At 42.3% G+C, this 26,761-nt stretch overlaps 3 protein-coding genes across 3 annotated transcripts in view; 2 read left to right on the top strand and 1 right to left on the bottom strand.

Annotated features, from left to right (window-relative positions):
* Positions 1–642: 642 nt before the first annotated feature.
* On the top strand, positions 643–7,991 carry LOC139281442 (von Hippel-Lindau disease tumor suppressor-like). Its single transcript, XM_070901605.1, has 3 exons — positions 643–995; positions 6,272–6,406; positions 7,828–7,991. Exons 1-3 carry the CDS (start codon positions 770–772, stop codon positions 7,989–7,991), a joined length of 525 nt encoding a protein of 174 aa, XP_070757706.1. The 5' UTR covers positions 643–769.
* Positions 7,992–11,019: 3,028 nt separating this feature from the next.
* Positions 11,020–18,640, top strand: LOC139281441 (von Hippel-Lindau disease tumor suppressor-like). The gene is made up of 3 exons (XM_070901604.1): positions 11,020–11,372; positions 16,646–16,780; positions 18,194–18,640. Exons 1-3 carry the CDS (start codon positions 11,147–11,149, stop codon positions 18,355–18,357), a joined length of 525 nt encoding a protein of 174 aa, XP_070757705.1. The 5' UTR covers positions 11,020–11,146; the 3' UTR covers positions 18,358–18,640.
* Positions 18,641–24,962: 6,322 nt separating this feature from the next.
* tbc1d30 (TBC1 domain family, member 30) overlaps positions 24,963–26,761 on the bottom strand; it is a 115,140-nt gene continuing 113,341 nt past the window's right edge. Inside the window, exon 14 of the mRNA XM_070901603.1 lies at positions 24,963–26,029. Within this exon, the coding sequence (XP_070757704.1) occupies positions 25,266–26,029 (764 nt within the window). The 3' untranslated portion in view covers positions 24,963–25,265. The remainder of the gene's footprint in view (positions 26,030–26,761) is intronic.

Raw genomic sequence — 26,761 nt, 5'->3', positions numbered from 1 at the left:
TAATGAAAAGCTGAGGGCCCAGTACAGATCCCAGGGGAACCACTAGTCACATCCTGCCAAATTGAGTAGGTACCCATTACCCTACTCTCAGTTTCCCTACCTCCTTACCAATTCCCTACCCATGTCAATAAGTTGCCCCCAATTCCATGCACGTCCATTTTTGCTAAGTCTCTTGTGTGGAACCTTATAAACACCTTCTGCACGTCCATATAAATGACATCCATAGACCCTCCCTTATCTATCGCCTTAGTAACCTCCTCAAATAAATCAACTAGGTAAGTTAGACATGATTTACCCATGCCGGCTCTCGCTGATCAGGTCATATTGGTCCAGGTGCTGCCAACTAAAGGTACGTTTTAATTTTAAAATATCTTTTAAAAGTTCCCGTGAGGCCAGGAGGAGCTTCAACCCTTACTCCCGGAACTTGCCTGAGAGTTGTTGTTTGACCCTGTCTGGCGAGATTTCTGCGGAGGCGCTGCTGGCGCCGGCAGCTCGTCTCAATTATAAAGCCCCAGGACCAATTTCTATCGGCAACTTGCTTTGAGCACCTTCACTGTTGTTAATTTTAACCAAAGTTGTTTTTTTTACAGCTTGACTTGATGTGTTTTGTTTAAACTCGGGTTTTGCCTGGCTCTGTTCCAACTCTCTCTCCTCGGTCTCACTGCGTTGTATCTGGAGAAGGATTCCATCTTATCTCGGGATAACTGCCTTTGAGCTGGGCATTTCCTGGCTGGTTCCACTGGCTTCAAAATCAAAGTGAAAGCCATCAATGGGGGCGGCACAGCCGTGGTTTAAACACTGGGATGGTATGGCTCATACAGGCAAGCAGCCGGTGGACGCCCTTCGGTCCCTGAATTCAGATGAAGCTACTTTTGTCAAATTTGTTAATCAGACCCCGCGGACTGCAAGGCCTTGGTGGATCAATTTTAATGCTTTTCCTCAGAATTATGATGACATTCCGCCAGGGGGGACGCTGGAAATGCGCACCTATCGGAGTAAGTATGAACCGTGCAGGAAGCGAATAGCCTTAAAATATAGTTTGCACTAATGACCTATTTCGCAGCCCCTCTTCCTCCTTTGAAGCTGAGCGCCGTTTCTGTCGGTGCCCACAGAGGAACTTGGATAAGCCTGTCAACCTGAAACTGCTTTATTTATCGTGTTTACTTTAAAGGGGTACTGCGGCCATGGTTACGTTGTATTTTAGCATATTTGTGCACAGATGAGCATTATCTGGGACTAAAAAAGATTTATTTCAATACTTTGAATAATTGCTTTGAAAAAATCTGATTTTCAAAGTGTGTGTTTCCCAGCAACGGAAAAATGCTCATTTAATTGTTGCTCCAATACTAACTGAAATATTTAAATCCTCACCTGACATTCAAACCCACCTACCTCATTGGATGAGATTTTCTTTCTTGACTAGATTGCTAGATTTAAAACTGTACAGTAAATACTCCATTTTACAGGGTGTGATATATTCACAGAGCACAACACACACAGCTCCTAACCTGGTAGGCAGCTCTCTCGGAAGTCTCCGGAAATCTGCCTGGTTCTGTTTATTGTTAACCCTGCAGTTGCAGTACACAATACGTCCACATCCACAGTGTGGAGCTACAAACATTACAAGCTTACAGTCATTACACTTCTCCCTCCTTAATGAAGAAGCCATCATAACAAACATCATACATAACTTTCATGTTTATACTTAACACAGGCTATAGACTTATTTTTTTTCCACATTTACAAATTTAACTTTACCACTTGTTTTCTGTTTCGAAGAGGATACCGTCGCTCTCGAACAGAACCTTCCAAACGTGTCGATTTCACACTCATTCGAGGCTCATCCTGAGGAAAGTTTTCCTCCACGGAATTTCCTTGATTTTCATTTGAACTCACTCTAACTTCAGGCTCTTTGTTTTCCTGACTCTGACTCAGACTTTCATTCTGATTCTCTCCTGGATTTGTTTCCAGTACATTGGATTTAGGATTTACTACTGGTATATCAAAACTATCAGATGAGTCAGAAATAATTGAATTATTCCCACCTTCAACTCCTTCCATGTCTGTAGGTAAAGTATGATCAATATGAACAAACCTAACCTGTCCATTATCAAACATCTTTGCCAAATATGTGCGAGGACCACATATCTTCACCACTCTTCCTGGTAACCACTTTACCCATTTATGGTGATGGTTCTTCACTCTCACCTTCTGGTTTAATTTCACACTTCTCTCTTTTACTCGCCCAATCACTTCAGCTGTGACTGGCAGTTCATCAATGTATGAAAAATAAAACACTTCTTCCCTATCGGGTGTAACTTGTGATGGGGAAAGCAATCTAGACATTGCATCAGCATTACTGTGATCAGCTGATCATATATATTCAATATCATATGTATATGCTGACAAAATCAAAGCCCATCTCTGCATTCGGGCTGCAGCTAATGTTGGAACTGGGGACTTTGGAGGGGCTTATGGTCCGTAATGACGGTAAACTTATGACCATACAAGTATTTGTGAAACTTCTTGACCCCAAAAATGAATGCCAAAGCTTCCCTTTCAATTTGCACATAATTACTCTCACTAGCACTGAGAGTGCATGAAGCAAAAGCAATTGGTCTCTCCTCCCCACTACTTAATACATGAGAGATTACTGCCCCAACTCCATACTGAGAGGCATCATATGCTAGCTTAATCTCCTTAGATATGTCATAGTGAACTAACATGGTGCTCTCTACCAATTTGCTTTTACACTCCTTGAATGCTGTATCGCATTCTTTTTACTACTTCCAATGGACCTGTTTTTTCAAAAGTTCATTCAGTGGATGTAATACTGTAGCCAAATTTGGTAGGAACTTCCCATAATAGTTCAAAAGACCTAAGAATGAATGAAGTTCAGTGACATTCCTGGGAGTGGGTAAATTTCTAATTGCATCCAATTTTTTCATGGTTGGATGTAAACCATCTTTGTCTACTCTGTACCCTAAGTACTCTACTGAGTTTTTAAATAACTCACACTTACAAGCAGACACTTGTACTCTGTGCTTCTCTAGCCGTTTGAGGACTTCATTCAATATGTTATTATGAATTTGCCTATTTGGTGCTGAAATTATTATGTCATCCAAATAACATACTACCCCTTCAATATCTTGCAAAATCTGGTTCATCACCCCTTGGAATATGGCAGGGGCGGAAGACACTCCAAACGGTAGCCTATTAAATTGATATAGGCCTAGATGAGTATTTATAGTCAAACATGACTTGGACTCCTCATCTAGTTCAAGCTGTAAGTAGGCATTCGTAAGATCCAGTTTTGAGAAGATCTGACCACCTGTCAGTGTTGTGAACAAATCTTCTATATTCGGCAATGTATTGGGGACATTACCCTCTAGAACCTGGTTTACGGTTACTTTATAATCACCACACAATCTTACCTTACCATCAGACTTAGTTACAACAACAATGGGTGTAGCCCAATTACATCGCTCTATCTTACAAATAATGTTCTCAGTCTCCAGACTTTTGAGTTCTTGCTCAACTTTCTCCTTGAGTGCATATGGTACGGAACGTGGCTTGTAGTAAACCGATCTAGCGTCCTTCTGTACCCTTGAAGCCTTGGATCGGACTGCCCGTTTCACAGAACACCTTCGAATACTTCTTGATAACCTCATCCGTTGATGAAAATCTCGCTTCCACACAGAAAATCTTATTCCAATCCAGCTTCAGTGAGCTCAACCAATTTCTTCCTAGCAAGGCAGACTTGTCTCCTTTCACTACTATTAGAGGCAAGTTCTAAAATTGATCTTTATATTTCACCGGTACGGTGATGCGACCAACCACAGGAATTTGCTCTCCTGAGTAGCCTCGCAGCTGTATCTTGGATTTCTCCAGTTGAAAATCACGCAATTTGCCGCGATATAGTGATTCCGGTACTACACTCACGATGCACCCGTGTCAATTTCCATTGGTATCTTGAATCCCGCAACATCTATGTGGATTTTGATGCTCTCCGAATCGCTGTCCGTTAACCTTGTCTCCTGATGACGTGTGACTCTAACATCTCCTCGTCCTGTTGTTGTTCTTCCATGCTATGTAGTCTCTTGGGATTTCTACTCATAGCTTTGAACGCTGGTCTCATAGCTTTAAAAACTGGTTTACCCTTCAGTAGGCATGCCTTCGCAATATGCCCAGTCTTCCTGCACAAGAAACACTCTGCTTTCACGTATGGAAAACTTTGAGCAATGTGTTGTCCCAGGCACCTATAGCACGACTTCGACGCTCTGTTAGAATTTCCAGTTTCTGAGACTTTGGGCCCCCATCATCTTTTACTTTGAACCTGCGGGTGATTTACCTCGGTTGACTGACGACCATAATCATTATTTAATTCTCGGGAATATTGTTCGGCCATGCCCATCAATCTTGCTGTCGACAAGCAATCTCAAAAGTCAAGTCATCTGTCGTCAATAACTTTCTTCTGATAGCATCATTTTTCACCCCACAAACAAAATGATCCTGTAATGCTGGGTTTTGAAAGTTTCCAAAATTACAGTGCATCGAAAGCTTTTTTAATGCTACGATGTAATCACTGATACCTTTATCAGTCTTTTGATTCCGAATCTCGAAACGATAGCTTTCAGCAATTTCTAACAGTTTGGGGTTATAGTGCTGCTCCAGCTTCGTTAAAATCTCTTTAAGCATTGTGTCCTTTGGCTCATCAGGCACAAGCAGATTTACAAGGGTGTCATATAATGCTGGACCTGCCTCCGATAAGAAGATCACTTTCTTACGTTCCAACACAGCCCGGTTCTGGACTGCATTGTCTGGAACTTCGATTATGTTATTTGCAGTGAAATACATTTCTAGCTGATCCACATACGCTTTAAAACGTTCCTGGTCATGTCTATATTCCCCCAAATGCCCCAATATACCTGCCATTTTAATCTCTAGCTGTTCACAACGTGTGCTGTATTTTACCTCAGATTTTGTAGCTTTTTTCCAAAGACAGAAACTTCCAAAGTCTCTCTGTCGGCTGGCTGAATCCTTCACCAACAAAATTTAAGCTTTAAATCATCTGAAAAATCCCATCCTCGTCGCCAGATGTGATATATTCACAGAGTATAGCACACACAGCTCCTAACATGGCAGGCAGCTCTCTCGGAAGTCTCCAGACATCTGCCTGGTTCTGTTTATTATTAACCCTGCACTTGCAGTACACAATAAGTCCACATCCACAGTGTGGCGCTACAAACATTACAAGCTTACAGACATTACACAGGGTAAATGCAGAACCAACTCCATTCCAACAACTGCACCTCATGTTGAGTAACTGCAGCAGTCTTGATAACAGAGTGGAGAAGATCGTGGCTTGGCCCCTTTTGGCTGAATGTGAAAGTGTAATGATATAACTCTCCGTGGAACAATTTCTGAAGGTGCTGACTCTCACTGGGGCACAGTTCCTGAAGGTGCTGACTCTCAGTGTGGTACAGTTCCTGAAGGTGCTGACTCTTTGGCTGTGATTTCCCCAACTCGGCGGGTCCGTAGAGCGCAAAGTCGGTGGCGGGTCCTGACTCTGCTTTTGGCTTCAACCTGCTGTCCAAAACGCACAGTTTTTGATATTTAGTTCTTATTATTTAACTGTAACAGTGTTAGATGCCCTACTGCAGCAATTTATGGCCCATTGTCTTTACTGCATTGAATGGAAGCATAAACATTTTTACAGCTGATTTGAATTGAACAATCAAAGGTGCTAACTTGAGATCTAGTCCTGTGAAGGATAATGAATGAGGTAACAAGATTGCTGAAAACAAGGATCGCTTTTGATGTGGTCAAGTTTCAGCCAGAAAATAGCATTATCTTGCACAGATCTGATCCAGACAAATTCATCAGCTAGTTTTAGTATTCTAATATTCTCATTTTTATAAACATTGCTGTTGGACGCAGAAGCCAGCAATCTTTCTCGGCAGCAGTGATTGTCCATGCCAGTCATGTGATTTTTTGTTGTCGCTGACTGGTCAGTAAAGACCTACGCTGTCATTAGAGAAGGTTCAGTGGCCAAGTACAGTCATGCAGCTGTTTTTCTGTTGTGTTGCAGTATAAAGGGGTTGAATTGCACAGCAGCAGGAGCCTTGGACAACATCACAGAATCACTTCCGGAACAAAATTACTGTGTACCTATTATGGATATACATAAAAATAACAAGAAGTGTCATGTGAGGTTTCAGATTCTGTCGAAACATTGCTTCATTTGATGCCAGGCTCTTATTTTTTTCAGCTCATCCTTGGGTTTTTCGGGATGCAAGTACTGGAGACGAATTGCTTATAAATAAGGATGAGATTTATTTTCCAACATCTGCACAATATGAAGATGATGAGCCTGTTTACATTCCTGTTTACATCACAGTTCCAGGTAAATACAGCACACACAGTGTCAGGCTTAGCTGAACTCACAACTATCACATATCACAGGCAATAGATCTGTAATTAGCTCTTGGCCCCACTCTCAGCTACAGAAGCTTCTGCATTACTTGCATATCTTGCTTAATAGCCAAAACATTGTTATTCTCTAACTTCTCATCTGCAAATAGGGCTTTTCAAACCATTAACTGTCTTGAGGGAAATTCATTAACTTTTTCCAGAGATTACATTAAAAATCTCCCATTACTGTTCCCTGATAATTCAGTTGGTAAAGCAACCATAATTTCATTATATAGACCAGAAAATCTCAGACTGTAATGCGTTAGCTGGTCTCCGATGGACAGCAGTAGGACTACTTCAAATGACCTCAATGCTCCTGGCTATGAAGAGGATAATTAGCCAAAGTTTCAACACCTCATCACTCTCCAATAATCGCCTCAGATGGGTGATTAATGATTTAAAAAAAATCTCATTACTGAAAATTTGTCTGGCCATACTCCTAAGATCGGAATAAATAATAATTTAAAAATATTCACCCAATTCCTCAGGCTAAAGAATATTCTCAGCTGAAAGTTTTTACCATTCCAGCCTTACTCCTCAAGCCTTGTCGTCAGCTGCAGAATCACTCCAAAGACATGGATATCCAGTCCAGATCATAAGGGGATTCTATTGTTACTCCCTTGGATATCGCTACCATCCGGGCAGATTTAGCACAAAGTGAGTCAACTCCCATAAAAGTAATATATTCCGACCACTGAATGGAGCGACTGACAGCGACTGATACTCAATAAAGTCTTTATGGCAGACCTGAATTCATAACAATCTCCTTGTCACTGACAATCTTCTTTCACTCAAACATATTAAGTTAGGGGGAGCCCCTCTCGATTGCCTTGCCATAACCCCGGAGAAACAGCACAAATGGCAGGTGCGGAAAACCCTTTCCAAGGGAAGAACGCAAAAGATTCCTTTCACTCACCTATAAATTTCTGAAAAAAATAATCTTTTTGCTAATTATTGGAGTCTACCGACCAACAAATAGCCATAAGCAAAACAGTTAATACTGTAAAAGCAGGGTGATTTATGCCCTCTCTGGTTCAGGACATTGATGCTAAATATAGCAATTGGCTGAGATGACCGAAGTCATCGCAAACTATGATTAAACCTAAAATATCAGCATATTTATCTCTTTCAGGTGCTTACTGTGAATGTCTAGTATTTTCTGTTTTTAGTTCAGCAATATACAGTCGTTATTTGGCTATAGTTTTCATTGTTGGCCTTCGAAATTTTTTCAGGACCCAACTCCTTAATTTGCATCATTGGTTGATGATAAATAGCTTGACAAACCTGAATCTTTAAAACATTTTAAATCAATTACCCTCATTCCAGTCTGTATAACAGAATTTCTCTTTACAGTATTTTCGCTGAAGGATTGCTGTTTGCAATGTGTTCGTAAACAAGTAAAGCTGGAAGACTATACAAAGTTGGAACTACCACAGTCATTGCACGATGATCTGAAGAATTCTCCACGTCTGCTAAGGGAGCTTGAAAATTTGCGCATGCGCTATAGAAACAGTTAATAATTGAAAACTTAGTGCATCATTTCTATTAGGAACAGAGGCCAACATTTCGGGCCCAAGTTTCCACAGGATAAAAAACGGGCACCCCTCCGAGCTGGGCGCCCGTTTTTCGCAACTAAAACAGCGGCAGAAAAAAAACGCGCGATTCTGGAGCGTTCTGCAGCTCCTTGTCTGTTTGGCGCGGCGCCCAGGGGGGCGGAGCCTACACTCGCACCGATTTTGTAAGTGGGAGGGGGCGTGTACTATTTAAATTAGTTTTTTTTCCTGCCGGCAATGCTGCGCGTGCGCGTTGGAGCGTTCGCGCATGCTCAGTGTGAAAAAAACATTGGCACTCGGCCATTTTTGTAGTTCTTTGTAGCTGTTTAATTTTTGAACATTTTTTAATAAAACCACATTGCCATCAGCACTGAGGCTTCCCTTCTCACTGTCTCCTTCCCCTCCCTCCCCTGCGCGGCAACAAGCCGCTGTCTCCTTCCCCTCCCTCCCCTGCGCAGCAACAAGCCGCTGTCTCCTTCCCCTCCCTCCCCTGCGCGGCAACAAGCCGCTGTCTCCTTCCCCTCCCTCCCCTGCGCGGCAACAAGCCGCTGTCTCCTTCCCCTCCCTCAGTGAGGTCTACCCTCAGCCTCCTCTGTTCCAAGGAAAACAAATCCAATCTATCCTCATAGCTGATTCTTCACTCCCGGCAACATCCTCATAAATCTCCTCTGTGCCCTCTCCAGTGCAATCACGTCCTTCCTGTAATGCACACAGTACTCCAGCTGTGGCCTAACCAGTGTTTTACACAGTTCAAGCATAACCCCCCTGCTCTTGTATTCTATGCCTCGGTTACTAAAGGCAAACATTCCATATGCCTTCTTAACCACCTTATCAACCTGGCCTGCTACCTTCAGGGAACCGTGGACATGCACTCCAAGGTCCCTTTGTTCCTCTACACTGCTCAGTGTCCTACCATTTAATGTGTATTCCCTTTCCTTGTTAGCCCTCCCCAAATGCAATACCTCACACTTCTCTGAATTAAATTCCATTTGCCACTGTTCTGCCCACCTAACCAGTTGATTGATATCTTCCTGCAGTCCACAGCTTTCTTCTTCATTATCAACCACACAGTATCATCTGCAAACTTCTTAATCATACCCCCTATATCACAAAAGGTAAGGGACCTAGTACTGAGCCCTGCAGAACCCCACTGGAAACATCCTTCCACTCACACAAACACCCATCAACCATTACCCTTTGCTTCCTGCTCTGAGCCAATTTTGGATCCAACTTACCACTTTGCCCTGGATCCCATGGGCTTTTACTTTCGTGACCAGTCTACCATGTGGGACCTTATCAAAAGCTTTGCTAAAATCCATATATACTATATCATCGCTTTGCCCGCATCGACCCTCCTGGTTATCGCCTCGAAAAATTCAATCAAGTTAGTCAGACATGACCTTCACTTAACAAATCCATGCTGACTGTCCTTCATTAATCCATGTATTTCTAAGTGAAGATTTATCCTGTCCTTCAGTATTTTTTCCAATAATTTTCCCACCACTGAGGTTAGGCTGACTGGCCTGTAATTACTTTCTTCCTTGTTAAATAAAGGTACCACATTAGTAGTCCTCCAGTCCTCCGGCACCACACCTGAAGCCAGAGAGGATTGGAAAATGATGGTCAAAGCCTCTGCTATTTCCTCCTTTGCTTCGCTTAACAGCCTGGGATGCATTTCATCCAGGCCTGGGGACTTATCCACTTTCAAAGCTGCTAAACCCCTTAATACCTGTACCTCCTTTTTCACTATATTTATTTCATCTACTATTTCACACTCTTCCTCTTCGATAGCAGTGTCTGCACTGCCCCTCCCTTTTGTGAAAACAGATGCAAAGTATTCATTAAGAACCATACCCACATCTTCCGCCTCCACACACAGATTACCCTCATGGTCTCTAACAGGCCCTATCTTTTCTTTAGTTATCCTCTTGCTCTTAATATATTTATAAAACATCTTTGGGTTTCCTTTGATTTTACTTGCCAAGAATTTTTCATGCTCTCTCTTTGCTTTCCTAATATTCTTTTTAATTTCAGCCCTGCACTTTCTACACTTCTAGAGATTCTGCAATATTTAGCCCTCGCTATCTGTCATAAGCCTCCCTTTTTTCTTTACCCTACTCTGTACTTGTCCACTAGCTTTTAGTGATTTCAGGAAACTGACCACAAAATCTCTTTGCTCCTCCACAGTTCCTTGCATCCTGCCATTTAGAAAATACTTTGGTCCAAAATGGATGACCTAAAATTTCCAATCTAGCAATGTCACTTTGCAACTTTCTGCTCCCATCTACATTATTTACTGTGCCATCTAGCTTAGTGTCAGCAAACGTGGATATTAAGTCAATGATCAATGTAATGAAAAGCTGAGGGCCCAGTACAGATCCCAGGGGAACCACTAGTCACATCCTGCCAAATTGAGTAGGTACCCATTACCCTACTCTCAGTTTCCCTACCTCCTTACCAATTCCCTACCCATGTCAATAAGTTGCCCCCAATTCCATGCACGTCCATTTTTGCTAAGTCTCTTGTGTGGAACCTTATAAACACCTTCTGCACGTCCATATAAATGACATCCATAGACCCTCCCTTATCTATCGCCTTAATAACCTCCTCAAATAAATCAACTAGGTAAGTTAGACATGATTTACCCATGCCGGCTCTCACTGATCAGGTCATATTGGTCCAGGTGCTGCCAACTAAAGGTACGTTTTAATTTTAAAATATCTTTTAAAAGTTCCCGTGGGGCCAGGAGGAGCTTCAACCCTTACTCCCGGAACTTGCCTGAGAGTTGTTGTTTGACCCTGTCTGGCGAGATTTCTGCGGAGGCGCTGCTGGCGCCGGCAGCTCGTCTCAATTATAAAGCCCCAGGACCAATTTCTATCGGCAACTTGCTTTGAGCACCTTCGCTGTTGTTAATTTTAACCGAAGTTGTTTTTTTTACAGCTTGACTTGATGTGTTTTGTTTAAACTCGGGCTTTGCCTGGCTCTGTTCCAACTCTCTCTCCTCGGTCTCACTGCGTTGTATCTGGAGAAGGATTCCATCTTATCTCGGGATAACTGCCTTTGAGCTGGGCATTTCCTGGCTGGTTCCACTGGCTTCAAAATCAAAGTGAAAGCCATCAATGGGGGCGGCACAGCCGTGGTTTAAACACTGGGATGGTATGGCTCATACAGGCAAGCAGCCGGTGGACGCCCTTCGGTCCCTGAATTCAGATGAAGCTACTTTTGTCAAATTTGTTAATCAGACCCCGCGGACTGCAAGGCCTTGGTGGATCAATTTTAATGCTTTTCCTCAGAATTATGATGACATTCCGCCAGGGGGAACGCTGGAAATGCGCACCTATCGGAGTAAGTATGAACCGTGCAGGAAGCGAATAGCCTTAAAATATAGTTTGCACTAATGACCTATTTCGCAGCCCCTCTTCCTCCTTTGAAGCTGAGCGCCGTTTCTGTCGGTGCCCACAGAGGAACTTGGATAAGCCTGTCAACCTGAAACTGCTTTATTTATCGTGTTTACTTTAAAGGGGTACTGCGGCCATGGTTACGTTGTATTTTAGCATATTTGTGCACAGATGAGCATTATCTGGGACTAAAAAAGATTTATTTCAATACTTTGAATAATTGCTTTGAAAAAATCTGATTTTCAAAGTGTGTGTTTCCCAGCAACGGAAAAATGCTCATTTAATTGTTGCTCCAATACTAACTGAAATATTTAAATCCTCACCTGACATTCAAACCCACCTACCTCATTGGATGAGATTTTCTTTCTTGACTAGATTGCTAGATTTAAAACTGTACAGTAAATACTCCATTTTACAGGGTGTGATATATTCACAGAGCACAACACACACAGCTCCTAACCTGGTAGGCAGCTCTCTCGGAAGTCTCCGGAAATCTGCCTGGTTCTGTTTATTGTTAACCCTGCAGTTGCAGTACACAATACGTCCACATCCACAGTGTGGAGCTACAAACATTACAAGCTTACAGTCATTACACTTCTCCCTCCTTAATGAAGAAGCCATCATAACAAACATCATACATAACTTTCATGTTTATACTTAACACAGGATATAGACTTATTTTTTTTCCACATTTACAAATTTAACTTTACCACTTGTTTTCTGTTTCGAAGAGGATACCGTCGCTCTCGAACAGAACCTTCCAAACGTGTCGATTTCACACTCATTCGAGGCTCATCCTGAGGAAAGTTTTCCTCCACGGAATTTCCTTGATTTTCATTTGAACTCACTCTAACTTCAGGCTCTTTGTTTTCCTGACTCTGACTCAGACTTTCATTCTGATTCTCTCCTGGATTTGTTTCCAGTACATTGGATTTAGGATTTACTACTGGTCTATCAAAACTATCAGATGAGTCAGAAATAATTGAATTATTCCCACCTTCAAATCCTTCCATGTCTGTAGGTAAAGTATGATCAATATGAACAAACCTAACCTGTCCATTATCAAACATCTTTGCCAAATATGTGCGAGGACCACATATCTTCACCACTCTTCCTGGTAACCACTTTACCCATTTATGGTGATGGTTCTTCACTCTCACCTTCTGGTTTAATTTCACACTTCTCTCTTTTACTCGACCAATCACTTCAGCTGTGACTGGCAGTTCATCAATGTATGAAAAATAAAACACTTCTTCCCTATCGGGTGTAACTTGTGATGGGGAAAGCAATCTAGACATTGCATCAGCATTACTGTGATCAGCTGATCATATATATTCAATATCATATGTATATGCTGACAAAATCAAAGCCCATCTCTGCATTCGGGCTGCAGCTAATGTTGGAACTGGGGACTTTGGATGGAGGATTGCTGTGAGGGGCTTATGGTCCATAACGACGGTAAACTTATGACCATACAAGTATTTGTGAAACTTCTTGACCCCAAAAATTAATGCCAAAGCTTCCCTTTCAATTTGCACATAATTACTCTCACTAGCACTGAGAATGCATGAAGCAAAAGCAATTGGTCTCTCCTCCCCACTACTTAATACATGAGAGATTACTGCCCCAACTCCATACTGAGAGGCATCATATGCTAGCTTAATCTCCTTAGATATGTCATAGTGAACTAACATGGTGCTCTCTACCAATTTGCTTTTACACTCCTTGAATGCTGTATCGCATTCTTTTTACTACTTCCAATGGACCTGTTTTTTCAAAAGTTCATTCAGTGGATGTAATACTGTAGCCAAATTTGGTAGGAACTTCCCATAATAGTTCAAAAGACCTAAGAATGAATGAAGTTCAGTGACATTCCTGGGAGTGGGTAAATTTCTAATTGCATCCAATTTTTTCATGGTTGGATGTAAACCATCTTTGTCTACTCTGTACCCTAAGTACTCTACTGAGTTTTTAAATAACTCACACTTACAAGCAGACACTTGTACTCTGTGCTTCTCTAGCCGTTTGAGGACTTCATTCAATATGTTATTATGAATTTGCCTATTTGGTGCTGAAATTATTATGTCATCCAAATAACATACTACCCCTTCAATATCTTGCAAAATCTGGTTCATCACCCCTTGGAATATGGCAGGGGCGGAAGACACTCCAAACGGTAGCCTATTAAATTGATATAGGCCTAGATGAGTATTTATAGTCAAACATGACTTGGACTCCTCATCTAGTTCAAGCTGTAAGTAGGCATTCGTAAGATCCAGTTTTGAGAAGATCTGACCACCTGTCAGTGTTGTGAACAAATCTTCTATATTCGGCAATGTATTGGGGACATTACCCTCTAGAACCTGGTTTATGGTTACTTTATAATCACCACACAATCTTACCTTACCATCAGACTTAGTTACAACAACAATGGGTGTAGCCCAATTACATCGCTCTATCTTACAAATAATGTTCTCAGTCTCCAGACTTTTGCGTTCTTGCTCAACTTTCTCCTTGAGTGCATATGGTACGGAATGTGGCTTGTAGTAAACCGATCTAGCGTCCTTCTGTACCCTGACACTCGCCTTGAAGCCTTGGATCGGACTGCCCGTTTCACAGAACACCTTCGAATACTTCTTGATAACCTCATCCGTTGATGAAAATCTCGCTTCCACACAGAAAATCTTACTCCAATCCAGCTTCAGTGAGCTCAACCAATTACTTCCTAGCAAGGCAGACTTGTCTCCTTTCACTACTATTAGAGGCAAGTTCTAAAATTGATCTTTATATTTCACCGGTACGGTGATGCGACCTACCACAAGAATTTGCTCTCCTGAGTAGCCTCGCAGCTCTATCTTGGATTTCTCCAGTTGAAAATCACGCAATTTGCCGCGATATAGTGATTCCGGTACTACACTCACGATGCACCCGTGTCAATTTCCATTGGTATCTTGAATCCCGCAACATCTATGTGGATTTTGATGCTCTCCGAATCGCTCTCCGTTAACCTTGTCTCCTGATGACGTGTGACTCTAACATCTCCTCGTCCTGTTGTTGTTCTTCCATGCTATGTAGTCTCTTGGGATTTCTACTCATAGCTTTGAACGCTGGTCTCATAGCTTTAAAAACTGGTTTACCCTTCAGTAGGCATGCCTTGGCAATATGCCCAGTCTTCCTGCACAAGAAACACTCTGCTTTCACGTATGGAAAACTTTGAGCAATGTGTTGTCCCAGGCACCTATAGCACGACTTCGACGCTCTGTTAGAATTTCCAGTTTCTGAGACTTTGGGCCCCCATCATCTTTTACTTTGAACCTGCGGGTGATTTACCTCGGTTGACTGACGACCGTAATCATTATTTAATTCTCGGGAATATTGTTCGGCCATGCCCATCAATCTTGCTGTCGACAAGCAATCTCAAAAGTCAAGTCATCTGTCGTCAATAACTTTCTTCTGATAGCATCATTTTTCACCGCACAAACAAAATGATCCTGTAATGCTGGGTTTTGAAAGTTTCCAAAATTACAGTGCATCGAAAGCTTTTTTAATGCTACGATGTAATCACTGATACCTTTATCAGTCTTTTGATTCCGAATCTCGAAACGATAGCTTTCAGCAATTTCTAACAGTTTGGGGTTATAGTGCTGCTCCAGCTTCGTTAAAATCTCTTTAAGCATTGTGTCCTTTGGCTCATCAGGCACAAGCAGATTTACAAGGGTGTCATATAATGCTGGACCTGCCTCCGATAAGAAGATCACTTTCTTACGTTCCAACACAGCCCGGTTCTGGACTGCATTGTCTGGAACTTCGATTATGTTATTTGCAGTGAAATACATTTCTAGCTGATCCACATACGCTTTAAAACGTTCCTGGTCATGTCTATATTCCCCCAAATGCCCCAATATACCTGCCAATTTAATCTCTAGCTGTTCACAACGTGTGCTGTATTTTACCTCAGATTTTGTAGCTTTTTTCCAAAGACAGAAACTTCCAAAGTCTCTCTGTCGGCTGGCTGAATCCTTCACCAACAAAATTTAAGCTTTAAATCATCTGAAAAATCCCATCCTCGTCGCCAGATGTGATATATTCACAGAGTATAGCACACACAGCTCCTAACATGGCAGGCAGCTCTCTCGGAAGTCTCCAGACATCTGCCTGGTTCTGTTTATTATTAACCCTGCACTTGCAGTACACAATAAGTCCACATCCACAGTGTGGCGCTACAAACATTACAAGCTTACAGACATTACACAGGGTAAATGCAGAACCAACTCCATTCCAACAACTGCACCTCATGTTGAGTAACTGTGCAGCAGTCTTGATAACAGAGTGGAGAAGATCGTGGCTTGGCCCCTTTTGGCTGAATGTGAAAGTGTAATGATATAACTCTCCGTGGAACAATTTCTGAAGGTGCTGACTCTCACTGGGGCACAGTTCCTGAAGGTGCTGACTCTTTGGCTGTGATTTCCCCAACTCGGCGGGTCCGTAGCGCGCAAAGTCGGTGGCGGGTCCTGACTCCGCTTTTGGCTTCAACCTGCTGTCCAAAACGCACAGTTTTTGATATTTAGTTCTTATTATTTAACTGTAACAGTGTTAGATGCCCTACTGCAGCAATTTATGGCCCATTGTCTTTACTGCATTGAATGGAAGCATAAACATTTTTACAGCTGATTTGAATTGAACAATCAAAGGTGCTAACTTGAGATCTAGTCCTGTGAAGGATAATGAATGAGGTAACAAGATTGCTGAAAACAAGGATCGCTTTTGATGTGGTCAAGTTTCAGCCAGAAAATAGCATTATCTTGCACAGATCTGATCCAGACAAATTCATCAGCTAGTTTTAGTATTCTAATATTCTCATTTTTATAAACATTGCTGTTGGACGCAGAAGCCAGCAATCTTTCTCTGCAGCAGTGATTGTCCATGCCAGTCATGTGATTTTTTTGTTGTCGCTGACTGGTCAGTAAAGACCTACGCTGTCATTAGAGAAGGTTCAGTGGCCAAGTACAGTCATGCAGCTGTTTTTCTGTTGTGTTGCAGTATAAAGGGGTTGAATTGCACAGCAGCAGGAGCCTTGGACAACATTACAGAATCACTTCCGGAATAAAATTACTGTGTACCTATTATGGATATACATAAAAATAACAAGAAGTGTCATGTGAGGTTTCAGATTCTGTCGAAACATTGCTTCATTTGATGCCAGGCTCTTATTTTTTTCAGCTCATCCTTGGGTTTTTCGGGATGCAAGTACTGGAGACGAATTGCTTATAAATAAAGATGAGATTTATTTTCCAACATCTGCACAATATGAAGATGATGAGCCTGTTTACATTCCTGTTTACATCACAGTTCCAGGTAAATACAGCACACACAGTGTCAGGCTTAGCTGAACTCACAACTATCACATATCACAGGCAATAGATCTGCAATTAGCTCTTGGCCCCACTCTCAGCTACAGAAGCTTCTGCATTACTTGCATATCTTGCTTAATAGCCAAAACATTGTTATTCTCTAACTTCTCATCTGCAAATAGGGCTTTTCAAACCATTAACTGTCTTGAGGGAAATTCATTAACTTTTTCCAGAGATTACATTAAAAATCTCCCATTACTGTTCCCTGATAATTCAGTTGGTAAAGCAACCATAATTTCATTATATAGACCAGAAAATCTCAGACTGTAATGCGTTAGCTGGTCTCCGATGGACAGCAGTAGGACTACTTCAAATGACCTCAATGCTCCTGGCTATGAAGAGGATAATTAGCCAAAGTTTCAACACCTCATCACTCTCCAATAATCGCCTCAGATGGGTGATTAATGATTTAAAAAAAATCTCATTACTGAAAATTTGTCTGGCCATACTCCTAAGATCGGAATAAATAATAATTTAAAAATATTCACCCAATTCCTCAGGCTAAAGAATATTCTCAGCTGAAAGTTTTTACCATTCCAGCCTTACTCCTCAAGCCTTGTCGTCAGCTGCAGAATCACTCCAAAGACATGGATATCCAGTCCAGATCATAAGGGGATTCTATTGTTACTCCCTTGGATATCGCTACCATCCGGGCAGATTTAGCACAAAGTGAGTCAACTCCCATAAAAGTAATATATTCCGACCACTGAATACAGCGACTGATACTCAATAAAGTCTTTATGGCAGACCTGAATTCATAACAATCTCCTTGTCACTGACAATCTTCTTTCACTCAAACATATTAAGTTAGGGGGAGCCCCTCTCGATTGCCTTGCCATAACCCCGGAGAAACAGCACAAATGGCAGGTGCGGAAAACCCTTTCCAAGGGAAGAACGCAAAAGATTCCTTTCACTCACCTATAAATTTATCTGAAAAAAATAATCTTTTTGCTAATTATTGGAGTCTACTGACCAACAAATAGCCATAAGCAAAACAATTAATACTGTAAAAGCAGGGTGATTTATGCCCTCTCTGGTTCAGGACATTGATGCTAAATATAGCAATTGGCTGAGATGACCGAAGTCATCGCAAACTATGATTAAACCTAAAATATCAGCATATTTATCTCTTTCAGGTGCTTACTGTGAATGTCTAGTATTTTCTGTTTTTAGTTCAGCAATATACAGTTGTTATTTGGCTATAGTTTTCATTGTTGGCCTTCGAAATTTTTTCAGGACCCAACTCCTTAATTTCCATCATTGGTTGATGATAAATAGCTTGACAAACCTGAATCTTTAAAACATTTTAAATCAATTACCCTCATTCCAGTCTGTATAACAGAATTTCTCTTTACAGTATTTTCGCTGAAGGATTGCTGTTTGCAATGTGTTCGTAAACAAGTAAAGCTGGAAGACTATACAAAGTTGGAACTACCACAGTCATTGCACGATGATCTGAAGAATTCTCCACGTCTGCTAAGGGAGCTTGAAAATTTGCGCATGCGCTATAGAAACAGTTAATAATTGAAAACTTAGTGCATCATTTCTATTAGGAACAGAGGCCAACATTTCTGGCCCCAAGTTTCCACAGGATAAAAAACGGGCGCCCCTCCGAGCTGGGCGCCCGTTTTTCGCGACTAAAACAGCGGCAGAAAAAAAACGCGCGATTCTGGAGCGTTCTGCAGCTCCTTGTCTGTTTGGCGCGACGCCCAGGGGGGCGGAGCCTACACTCGCACCGATTTTGTAAGTGGGAGGGGGCGGGTACTATTTAAATTAGTTTTTTTTTCCTGCCGGCAACGCTGCGCGTGCGCGTTGGAGCATTCGCGCATGCTCAGTGTGAAATAAACATTGGCACTCGGCCATTTTTGTAGTTCTTTGTAGCTGTTTAATTTTTGAACTTTTTTTAATAAAACCACATTGCCATCAGCACTGAGGCTTCCCTTCTCACTGTCTCCTTCCCCTCCCTCCCCTGCGCGGCAACAAGCCGCTGTCTCCTTCCCCTCCCTCCCCTGCGCGGCAACAAGCCGCTGTCTCCTTCCCCTCCCTCCCCTCCCTCCACGGCAACAAGCCGCTGTCTCCTTCCCCTCCCTCCCCTCCACGGCAACAAGCCGCTGTCTCCTTCCCCTCCCTCCACGGCAACAAGCCGCTGTCTCCTTCCCCTCCCTCCCCTGCGCGGCAACAAGCCGCTGTCTCCTTCCCCTCCCTTCCCTGCGCGGCAACAAGCCGCTGTCTCCTTCCCCTCCCTTCCCTGCGCGGCAACAAGCCGCTGTCTCCTTCCCCTCCCTCCCCTGCGCAGCAACAAGCCGCTGTCTCCTTCCCCTCCCTCCCCTGCGCAGCAACAAGCCGCTGTCTCTTTCCCCTCCCTCCCCTGCGCGGCAACAAGCCGCTGTCTCCTTCCCCTCCCTCCCCTGCGCGGCAACAAGCCGCTGTCTCCTTCCCCTCCTTCCCCTCCCTCCCCTGCGCGGCAACAAACGGCGGTTTCCTTCGAACGATGGCTGAAGCACTTTCACACAGGTAGGAAGATGGTTTATTTAATCTTTTCTTTGCTTATAAATGTTTATTCAGGTTGGATTTATTTGTATAATATTTGTAGAAGTATAAATAAGGATTGATTGCAGAATTTAATGAGTTCCCCCCTCCCCCCCCCCACCTCGTTCTGGACGCCTAATTTGTAACCTGCGCCTGATTTTTTAATGTGTAGAACACGTTTTTTCAGTTCTACAAAAATCTTCACTTGCTCCATTCTACTTTAGTTTGGAGTACGTTTTCACTGTGGAAACTTTCAAATCAGGCGTCAGTGGCCGGACACGCCCCCTTTTGAAGAAAAAATTCTGTTCTAAAGTAGAACTGTTCTACCTGACTAGAACTGCAGAAAAAAAAAATGTGGAGAATTGCGATTTCTAAGATAGTCCGTTCTCCACCAGTTGCTCCTAAAAATCAGGCGCAAATCATGTGGAAACTTGGGCCCTTCATTCTGCAGTCTCCATCTTGTTTTAGCATTTAAGGTAAACCTAACTTTATTCTCACCATTACTCCTTTGTTAATATTCCACATGAAATTTTGAGTAACAACTTTTTGCTGACCTTTCTAACTTTCAGTTTACTGAATGATTTAATTTTTAATGGGATGCTCAAAAGGGATTATTCACAGACCTTGGCTAAAAGGAAGGATTATTTTCTAAACTACAGATTTACTGTAAGGGATTTATTATTGGAGGAGAGGAAAAATCTATTCTCTGTGCCAATAGGATCCATAAAAGGTCTAATATATTGATACGTGCATAGAAATAGTGAGTGTATATTACTGCACATAATTGTAGTTACCTTTCAAACCTGAATCAAAGGAACCTGCTTCTTCCATTAGCAGTGGAATTGAATAACTGTGAAAAATGTCAGAATTATGATGATGCCGTGTTATACCTCATGGTTTCATTGATAACAACATGCATGCATTTTGAAAAATCAATACGCTGTCAAGCAGAACCAAATAATTCTAATCTTCTGAATCAGAACCTAGCAGTCTCCTGGGAATTATAGGCCACAATATTTCTCCTCCCATGACCTTACCAAGGTGGTGGGCAGCAAAGTGCACTCAAACTTTGTTGGGCTAGGTCATTATCATGGCCCAATCAACACAGAGCTGCCGGCCTCTGGACGTTCGGGCTGCTGTTAAAGAACAGCAGCCAGAAGGGCTTTCTTCCCAAAGAACCATTGAGAGGCTGCAAGAGAATGGGAGCACTTGCTTTGCTATCTCAATTGCCTTGTTCCTGTCTCACGCACAAGGCCCATTGTCAGTTTCTTTGGGCATCGCTGAAAATGGACACCCTTCTGATGTAGTGATGTAAAAATGAGGTGAGAGGCCCAGGAATGGCCACCTCATTTCTATGGCTTCCTTTACCCTGTGCCTGTTCTCGTCATAGGCCCTAGATGTCCCAGAAATCAAAGAAATGCAAAAGAGATGAGACCTGATGTAACATGTCCGCTTTCGCTTTTCCTCTCCATATCACCTGGGAAAATTAGGAAGAGTATTATCAGGCCATAGTGCGAGGGATGAATATTATTCCTACAATAATTGTCCATTCTCATCTCCTGGGACAGTGGCTGAACAAAGCAATCTTCGGTTGTTGATAGTTTTCATCTCACTTAGTCAATTCTTCAGTTCTTCACAGGAAGCAGTTGTTATACTGTAAATATCTCAGCTTCTTTCTTGTCTATTTTTTTTAAATATGAATATTCTTGCCCTGAGTTATCATCCATTTGTCTCAGAATTTATGCCACCCAGTTTTTGAAAGTGTTTCATTTTGGGTGCTATGAATGGCTATCAATCTTGGAGTGTGCTTCTTGAGTCTTTACAAAAATGTTATCATTAAATGAGCTCAATATAAATTTGATTTATTATATCCTTTATACGTTCTCTGCTTTGTATTGTGTAATGTCTACATTTCAATACTGTTCAGTGAACAGCTGCATTGCAACACTGGCACCATGAAAGTGAGATGCCACTGGATTCTTACACTTGCCTGTTAATGCAAGCTTCAGAGAGTCGAGTATCATTTTTTGAAGCAGTTCACACAAATTCAAATTACTGTTATGAAACTACCTCCCTGCTCATCTATCAACAACAACTTGCATTTATATAGCGCCTTTAACGTAGGAAAACGTCCAAAGATGCTTTACAGGAGTGTTATCAAACAACATTTGACACTGAGCCACATAAGGAGATATTAGGACAGACGGCCAAAAGCTTGGTCAAAGGTGTTAAGGAGCGCCTTAAAGGAAAAGAGGTAGAGAGGTTTAAGGAGGGAATGCCAGAATTGGAGGAGCACAAAGATCTCTGAGGAAACACAAATACAAAAGCGAAATACTGCGGATGCTGGAATCTGAAATAAAAACAGAAAATGCTGGAAATCTTAGCGGGTCAAACAGTATCTGTGGAGAGAAAAAGAGAGTTAACGTTTCAGGTCGATGATCCAAGATCTCGGAGGGTTGCAGAGCTGAAGGAGGTTACAAAGGTAGGGATGGTTGAGGCTATGGAGGGATTTGAAAACAAGGATCAAATTGGGGATAGAGCTAGAACAATAACTAACTTCAACAAGCCTTATTCATGATTTGCCAGATTCAGCTATTTTACAGAAATTGGCACAATATTAATAGATATCTGCCTTTTGTTTCTTGGAGATCTGACAGAAGTGATCGAGGACTATCAACACCAGAGGACACTATGGTGATGTACTACCAGTTTGGTGCTGGCTTAATACTTGCATCCAATGGGCTCAAAATTAGCCAGGAGTTGCTCCGAAAATCCCCATTTTTCACATTCAATTTGCGCCAGTATAAGTGAGTTAGTTAGGATTTTTTTAGTTTCTTTTTTTTTTTAAAGGGGGCGTTACCAGCCACCTACGCCCATTTTGGCCATTTAAGCCACTTTGGACAGCTAATAGTTGCTCCAAACTAACTTAGGCCAGCATTTGTGGCCGCAAAGAAAACCCTTGCAGAGAGTTAAGAAATCAGCGCAGGTAGGTACATCTGAGACCATTCGGCCAGAGATAGGGGCGGGAAGGGAAGTGGAGGGGACCTTGCAAAGCACTAAGCAAAGCACAACAAGTAGTAAGCATTCAAGAAGACATAAAAACATTCAAGAAGAAATAAAAAATAAAACTAAGTCCTACCTTCATATCAAAACTCGGCCTGGGAAGTCAGCGGGCCGGCCGGTGCAACAGAAATACTACCCTACCTTCATCTTCAGCCCGGGAACAGCGACGCAGCAAGTCCAGATTCCAGTCCCAGGGAGCCCTATCTCAGCCCCAGCTCCAATCCCTTCCTAAAGAATCCTCTCTGTCTGATCCCACTCCTGTTCCTATTCAGCTTATCTAAATCTAGCTATAGAATGTCTTGCCTGGCACTTTTTATTTAAAGAAGTGAGGAATGTTGACGAAGTTTTTATTTGAAACACTTTAGTGACATTGTTTTTCATATCTGACTCGACCTTGTTATGAAGAAAGCATCCGGCTTCACAACCCTCACACTTGGCTAGGGATAGGGGCGGCGAGCATCGGGTCCCTCCCACACAAGCTGCAGGACGCGCTGGGGGCGAGGAGCTACTGCGCATGCGCGCACACTCCAATGCGCATGTGGAGAGCTGCTGGCACTGTTTCTCGTGCAGGACCTTCGCTCCACCCCTTCCGGCGTCTTTTTCAACCCACAAAGTCGCCGCATTTCTGGTGAGTGCACTGAAAAAAGGAGTGGGCCAATTTTGAGCCCAATATGTGGGCTGTCATTGTGGCATTGTGTTCCGGATGCTCTTCCTCCACTTGGGGCGGTCTTTGGCCAGGGACTCCTGGATGTCGGGAGGGATGTTGCATTTTATCAAGGAGGCTTTGAGGGCGTCCTTGAAACGTTTCCTCAGCCCACCTGGGGCTCACTTGCCATGTAGGAGTTCCGAGTAGAGCGCTTGCTTTGGGAGTCTTGTGTCAGGCATAAGTGGAGGAGGAAGAACATCCGGGAGGGCACTGAGCACCTCGAGTCTCGTTGCCGAGAGCATGCAGAAAGCAAGCTCAGTGAAAGGAGCGTGCGCTAAACCAGTCTTCCCGCCCACCCTTTCCTTCAACGCCTGTCTGTCCCACCGGTATTCCCGTATTGGACTGTACAGTCACCTAAGAACTCAATTTCAGAGTGGAAGCAAGTCTTTCTCGATTGTGAGGGACTGCCTATGATAATGATGGTGTTCAGGAAATATTCAGGGCGCACTTCTCTTGCTTTTTCTCTTTCACCATTAGAAAAGCAATGAAAACATGTTATCGGGATTGAGATGGTAAGAATTGCAGCAAAGTGGAACATACTACAATTTTTGAATAAAGGGTAGCTACATTTGACTTGAAGGAAATTCTCCAAGCTTATTTAAATAAGAGCAATACTCAGAATCCGCAGATGGAAAGCTGTGAAAATTGCAGCACATTGCAGCAAAATAAATGTAAGAGTTGGTGGAGTAGGATTCAGTGCATTTGTACATTAAGTAGCATTCCAGTCCTGCTTCTGCACACCATTTCTCACCCCTGGTGTGCCAATTCAGTAGTGGATCCCCCACTGGGAGCCTGCCCAAAATTATTTAAATTAGTTGACCCCAGAAAATTTGCTGAGGTCAGCACCAATATTGTGGGATGACCTGCCACACTTCTGGTGGTGTTGTGGCTGAAGCAAAGAAAAAAAACCCTGACTCAGGTCTGCAAACTTTTCAGGAGCTGACCAGTGATCAGTACTCAAAATCAAGGCTCATGGCAGAGCCGCTGTTGCTTTTCCTGTTAAGGTTACCAAACTCTGCGGGAGAGAAGGGATTTAACCTGGGCATTCCTGCTCTAAAACTCAGTATCACATTAGGCGGTGCATTTACCCAGTGAACCATCAGTGGGAGCCCTAATCCTATAAAGACTTGCATATATATAGCGCCTTTCATGACCACCGGACGTCTCAAAGTGCTTTACAGCCAATACTTTTGGAGTGTAATGTGGGAAATGTGGCAGCCAATTTGCATACAGCACGCTCACACAGCAAGCTCCCACAAACAGCACTGTGATAATGACCAGATAATCTGTTTTTTGTGGTGTTGATCAGGGGATAAATATTGGCCAGGACACCAGGGATAACTCCCCCGCTCTTCAAAATAGTGCCATGGGATTTATTACGTCCATCTGAGACAGCAGACGGGGCCTCGGTTTAACGTCTTATCCAAAAGACAGCATCTCTGACAGTGCAGCACTCCCTCAGCACTGCACTGGAGTGTCAGCCTAGATTTATGTGCTCAAGTGCTTGGAGTGTAACCCACAACCTTCTGACTCAGAGGCGAGTGTGCTGCCCACTATGTCTAAAATAAATACGCCCAAAAGGATGCTGAGTAATGTGCTATTAAGGCAATATTTATAGAGACCAACAACGTAGTCCCACATTTTCTCATGGCTTAGACTTCCAATATATAGAACAGAAATTGACTAAGCTTGTAAACTGGTATGAAAGCACAAGTATTTTAAGATTTCGATCTCTATCTGAAGACTAAAACATGAAAAGTCGGCAGTTGAAATTGAAAACAGTAGTGTTTATTGTCACATTATACAATAGCAATAGATAAGCCAGCAATTGAAGACTTTTAGACCTTGTTGTACAACATCACCTTTATTGTTTTTTTAGTTTTCCTTCAATTGTCCATAAATATTGTACCATAGTGCATTTAATGTTGGTCTTCAATTTCTGGAAAATACATTTAATACACCAATACTTTATAATTTGACCACAGATAGTTAACCCACTTTAAAAAAAAAAAAAAATTTTATTTACATATGGTAGGTTTATAACATTGCACGTGATATAAAATGTTTTTAAACATCTTAATTTAAGAATAAATTACAACAAAATGATCATCATTGAATTACTCTGGCATATTCACTCTTTCCTGGTCCCACTTGGCCTGCTATTTCCAGAACTGTTAGCTCCTTTGCTCATGTGAGGGAAATGGACTGTTGGGGTCCTCTCAGTTGGCCCATACAATCCTAAATTTCTTGCTGCTGCTGATTTTCTGGGAGGTTTAACACTAGGAAAAGGGTTGAATGTCTGAGTCTTCGCAGTGCTAGTTCTGTGCGCTAGATCTGAACTTCCTTTGTCAGAATCCGAAGAATCAGATGAGCACCTTTGGCTTGGAGATGGACTGGGTGGCTCAGCTGCAGTTGTGTCAGTCTGGCTCAAGTCAAGTGTTTTTAGCTGGTGCTGAATCACAGTCACGTTGTCATTAGCATCCTTGTAAACGAATTCAGAAGATTGCCCGTCTGCTTGTGCCAATATTCGATCCTCAATACTTTTGCTGTCGGCTTCTACGACTTCTGGCGAGCTAAGGGATGATTCTTCTACTGGTTTATTATTTCTTCTTTTAGTAATGTAATTCGGTTCCTCCATTAGCCCTATGGTGTCACCGCAGCTCAGCTGGTTCTTGGTCCTTGCCAGGTTTTTCCTGTGAACTCGAATGTGGGTGCGCCATGGTGAGTTGAGCTTTGACTTCATATCTTCATGTGGGGCCTTTGACCCAGGTACATGAAGAACAGCATTCCTGGTGATCCTGTTAGTAGTTCTCGGTTTCTTCCCGAGAAGCAAGTGATTCATCATTGGAGTTTGATTGATCTGTGAAGGCAGAATGGTGGTGGCAGGTCCTTCGCCTATGGAACACACAACAAAAAACAATCCACTGGTTAATAAGTGACGGGGACAGTCACAACCTCTTTCAGCAGAACGCCAACTCCACATTTCACCTGAAATGTTCAGAATAAATCACAACTAGGACACAAAGTTCATATCGAACCTTCAAATAAAGACTATGTACGGAAATTACTTATTTACTATACTATTATGCTGTAACTTAATAAGCTTTGGATGAAAGTTGATTACATATTGTTTAAAAGTAAGAGCAGTTTGAACTCAGATCCTGGTGGGCACAAGTCCATAGCACACAGCTGCCTGCAATTCAGCACAAGTCTTGCATGAGAAGTGACCAGTATGACAAAGAAAATTCACATTATCGCGGTGATCTTTTGAGGTTGGGGCAGAGGGTAAGAGAGTTTTATTCCAAATATAACCTATGGAATAGGGGGTTCTTGAAGCTAACAGTGGATAGAAAAATGAAAAATAAAATGCATTTTCCAATATTGACAACTATCAACTTGACAACTCTGCTCAAAAAAGCATTTGAAAAAAGGTATCACACATAAATTGATGAACAAATATTGCATTTAAATATTGAGAGGCAAGTAATTTTGAATTTCTAATATTCCAAGCTGTCACAGTCTGCTCCAATAAACAAACACATCCTTATGTAATTAAAACAGGATTTTACTAGTGGAGGAGAGGAAAAGATGGTTAAATACACCACAGAGAAACAAAGTTATATTATT

The sequence above is a fragment of the Pristiophorus japonicus genome, chromosome 15, assembly GCF_044704955.1.
Source record: "Pristiophorus japonicus isolate sPriJap1 chromosome 15, sPriJap1.hap1, whole genome shotgun sequence".
In the NCBI taxonomy this organism is placed as follows: Eukaryota; Metazoa; Chordata; class Chondrichthyes; family Pristiophoridae; genus Pristiophorus; species Pristiophorus japonicus.
The sequence above is the reverse complement of the archived record's forward strand: the minus strand, read 5'-3'. Positions and strand labels throughout refer to the sequence as shown.

Coding starts and splice junctions, on each gene's coding strand:
- LOC139281442 (XM_070901605.1), top strand. CDS start 770: ATGGGGGCGGCACAGCCGTGGTTTAAACACTGGGATGGTATGGCTCAT. Junction 996..6,271: donor GGAAATGCGCACCTATCGGA/GTAAGTATGAAC, acceptor TATTTTTTTCAG/CTCATCCTTGGGTTTTTCGG. Junction 6,407..7,827: donor TGTTTACATCACAGTTCCAG/GTAAATACAGCA, acceptor TTCTCTTTACAG/TATTTTCGCTGAAGGATTGC.
- LOC139281441 (XM_070901604.1), top strand. CDS start 11,147: ATGGGGGCGGCACAGCCGTGGTTTAAACACTGGGATGGTATGGCTCAT. Junction 11,373..16,645: donor GGAAATGCGCACCTATCGGA/GTAAGTATGAAC, acceptor TATTTTTTTCAG/CTCATCCTTGGGTTTTTCGG. Junction 16,781..18,193: donor TGTTTACATCACAGTTCCAG/GTAAATACAGCA, acceptor TTCTCTTTACAG/TATTTTCGCTGAAGGATTGC.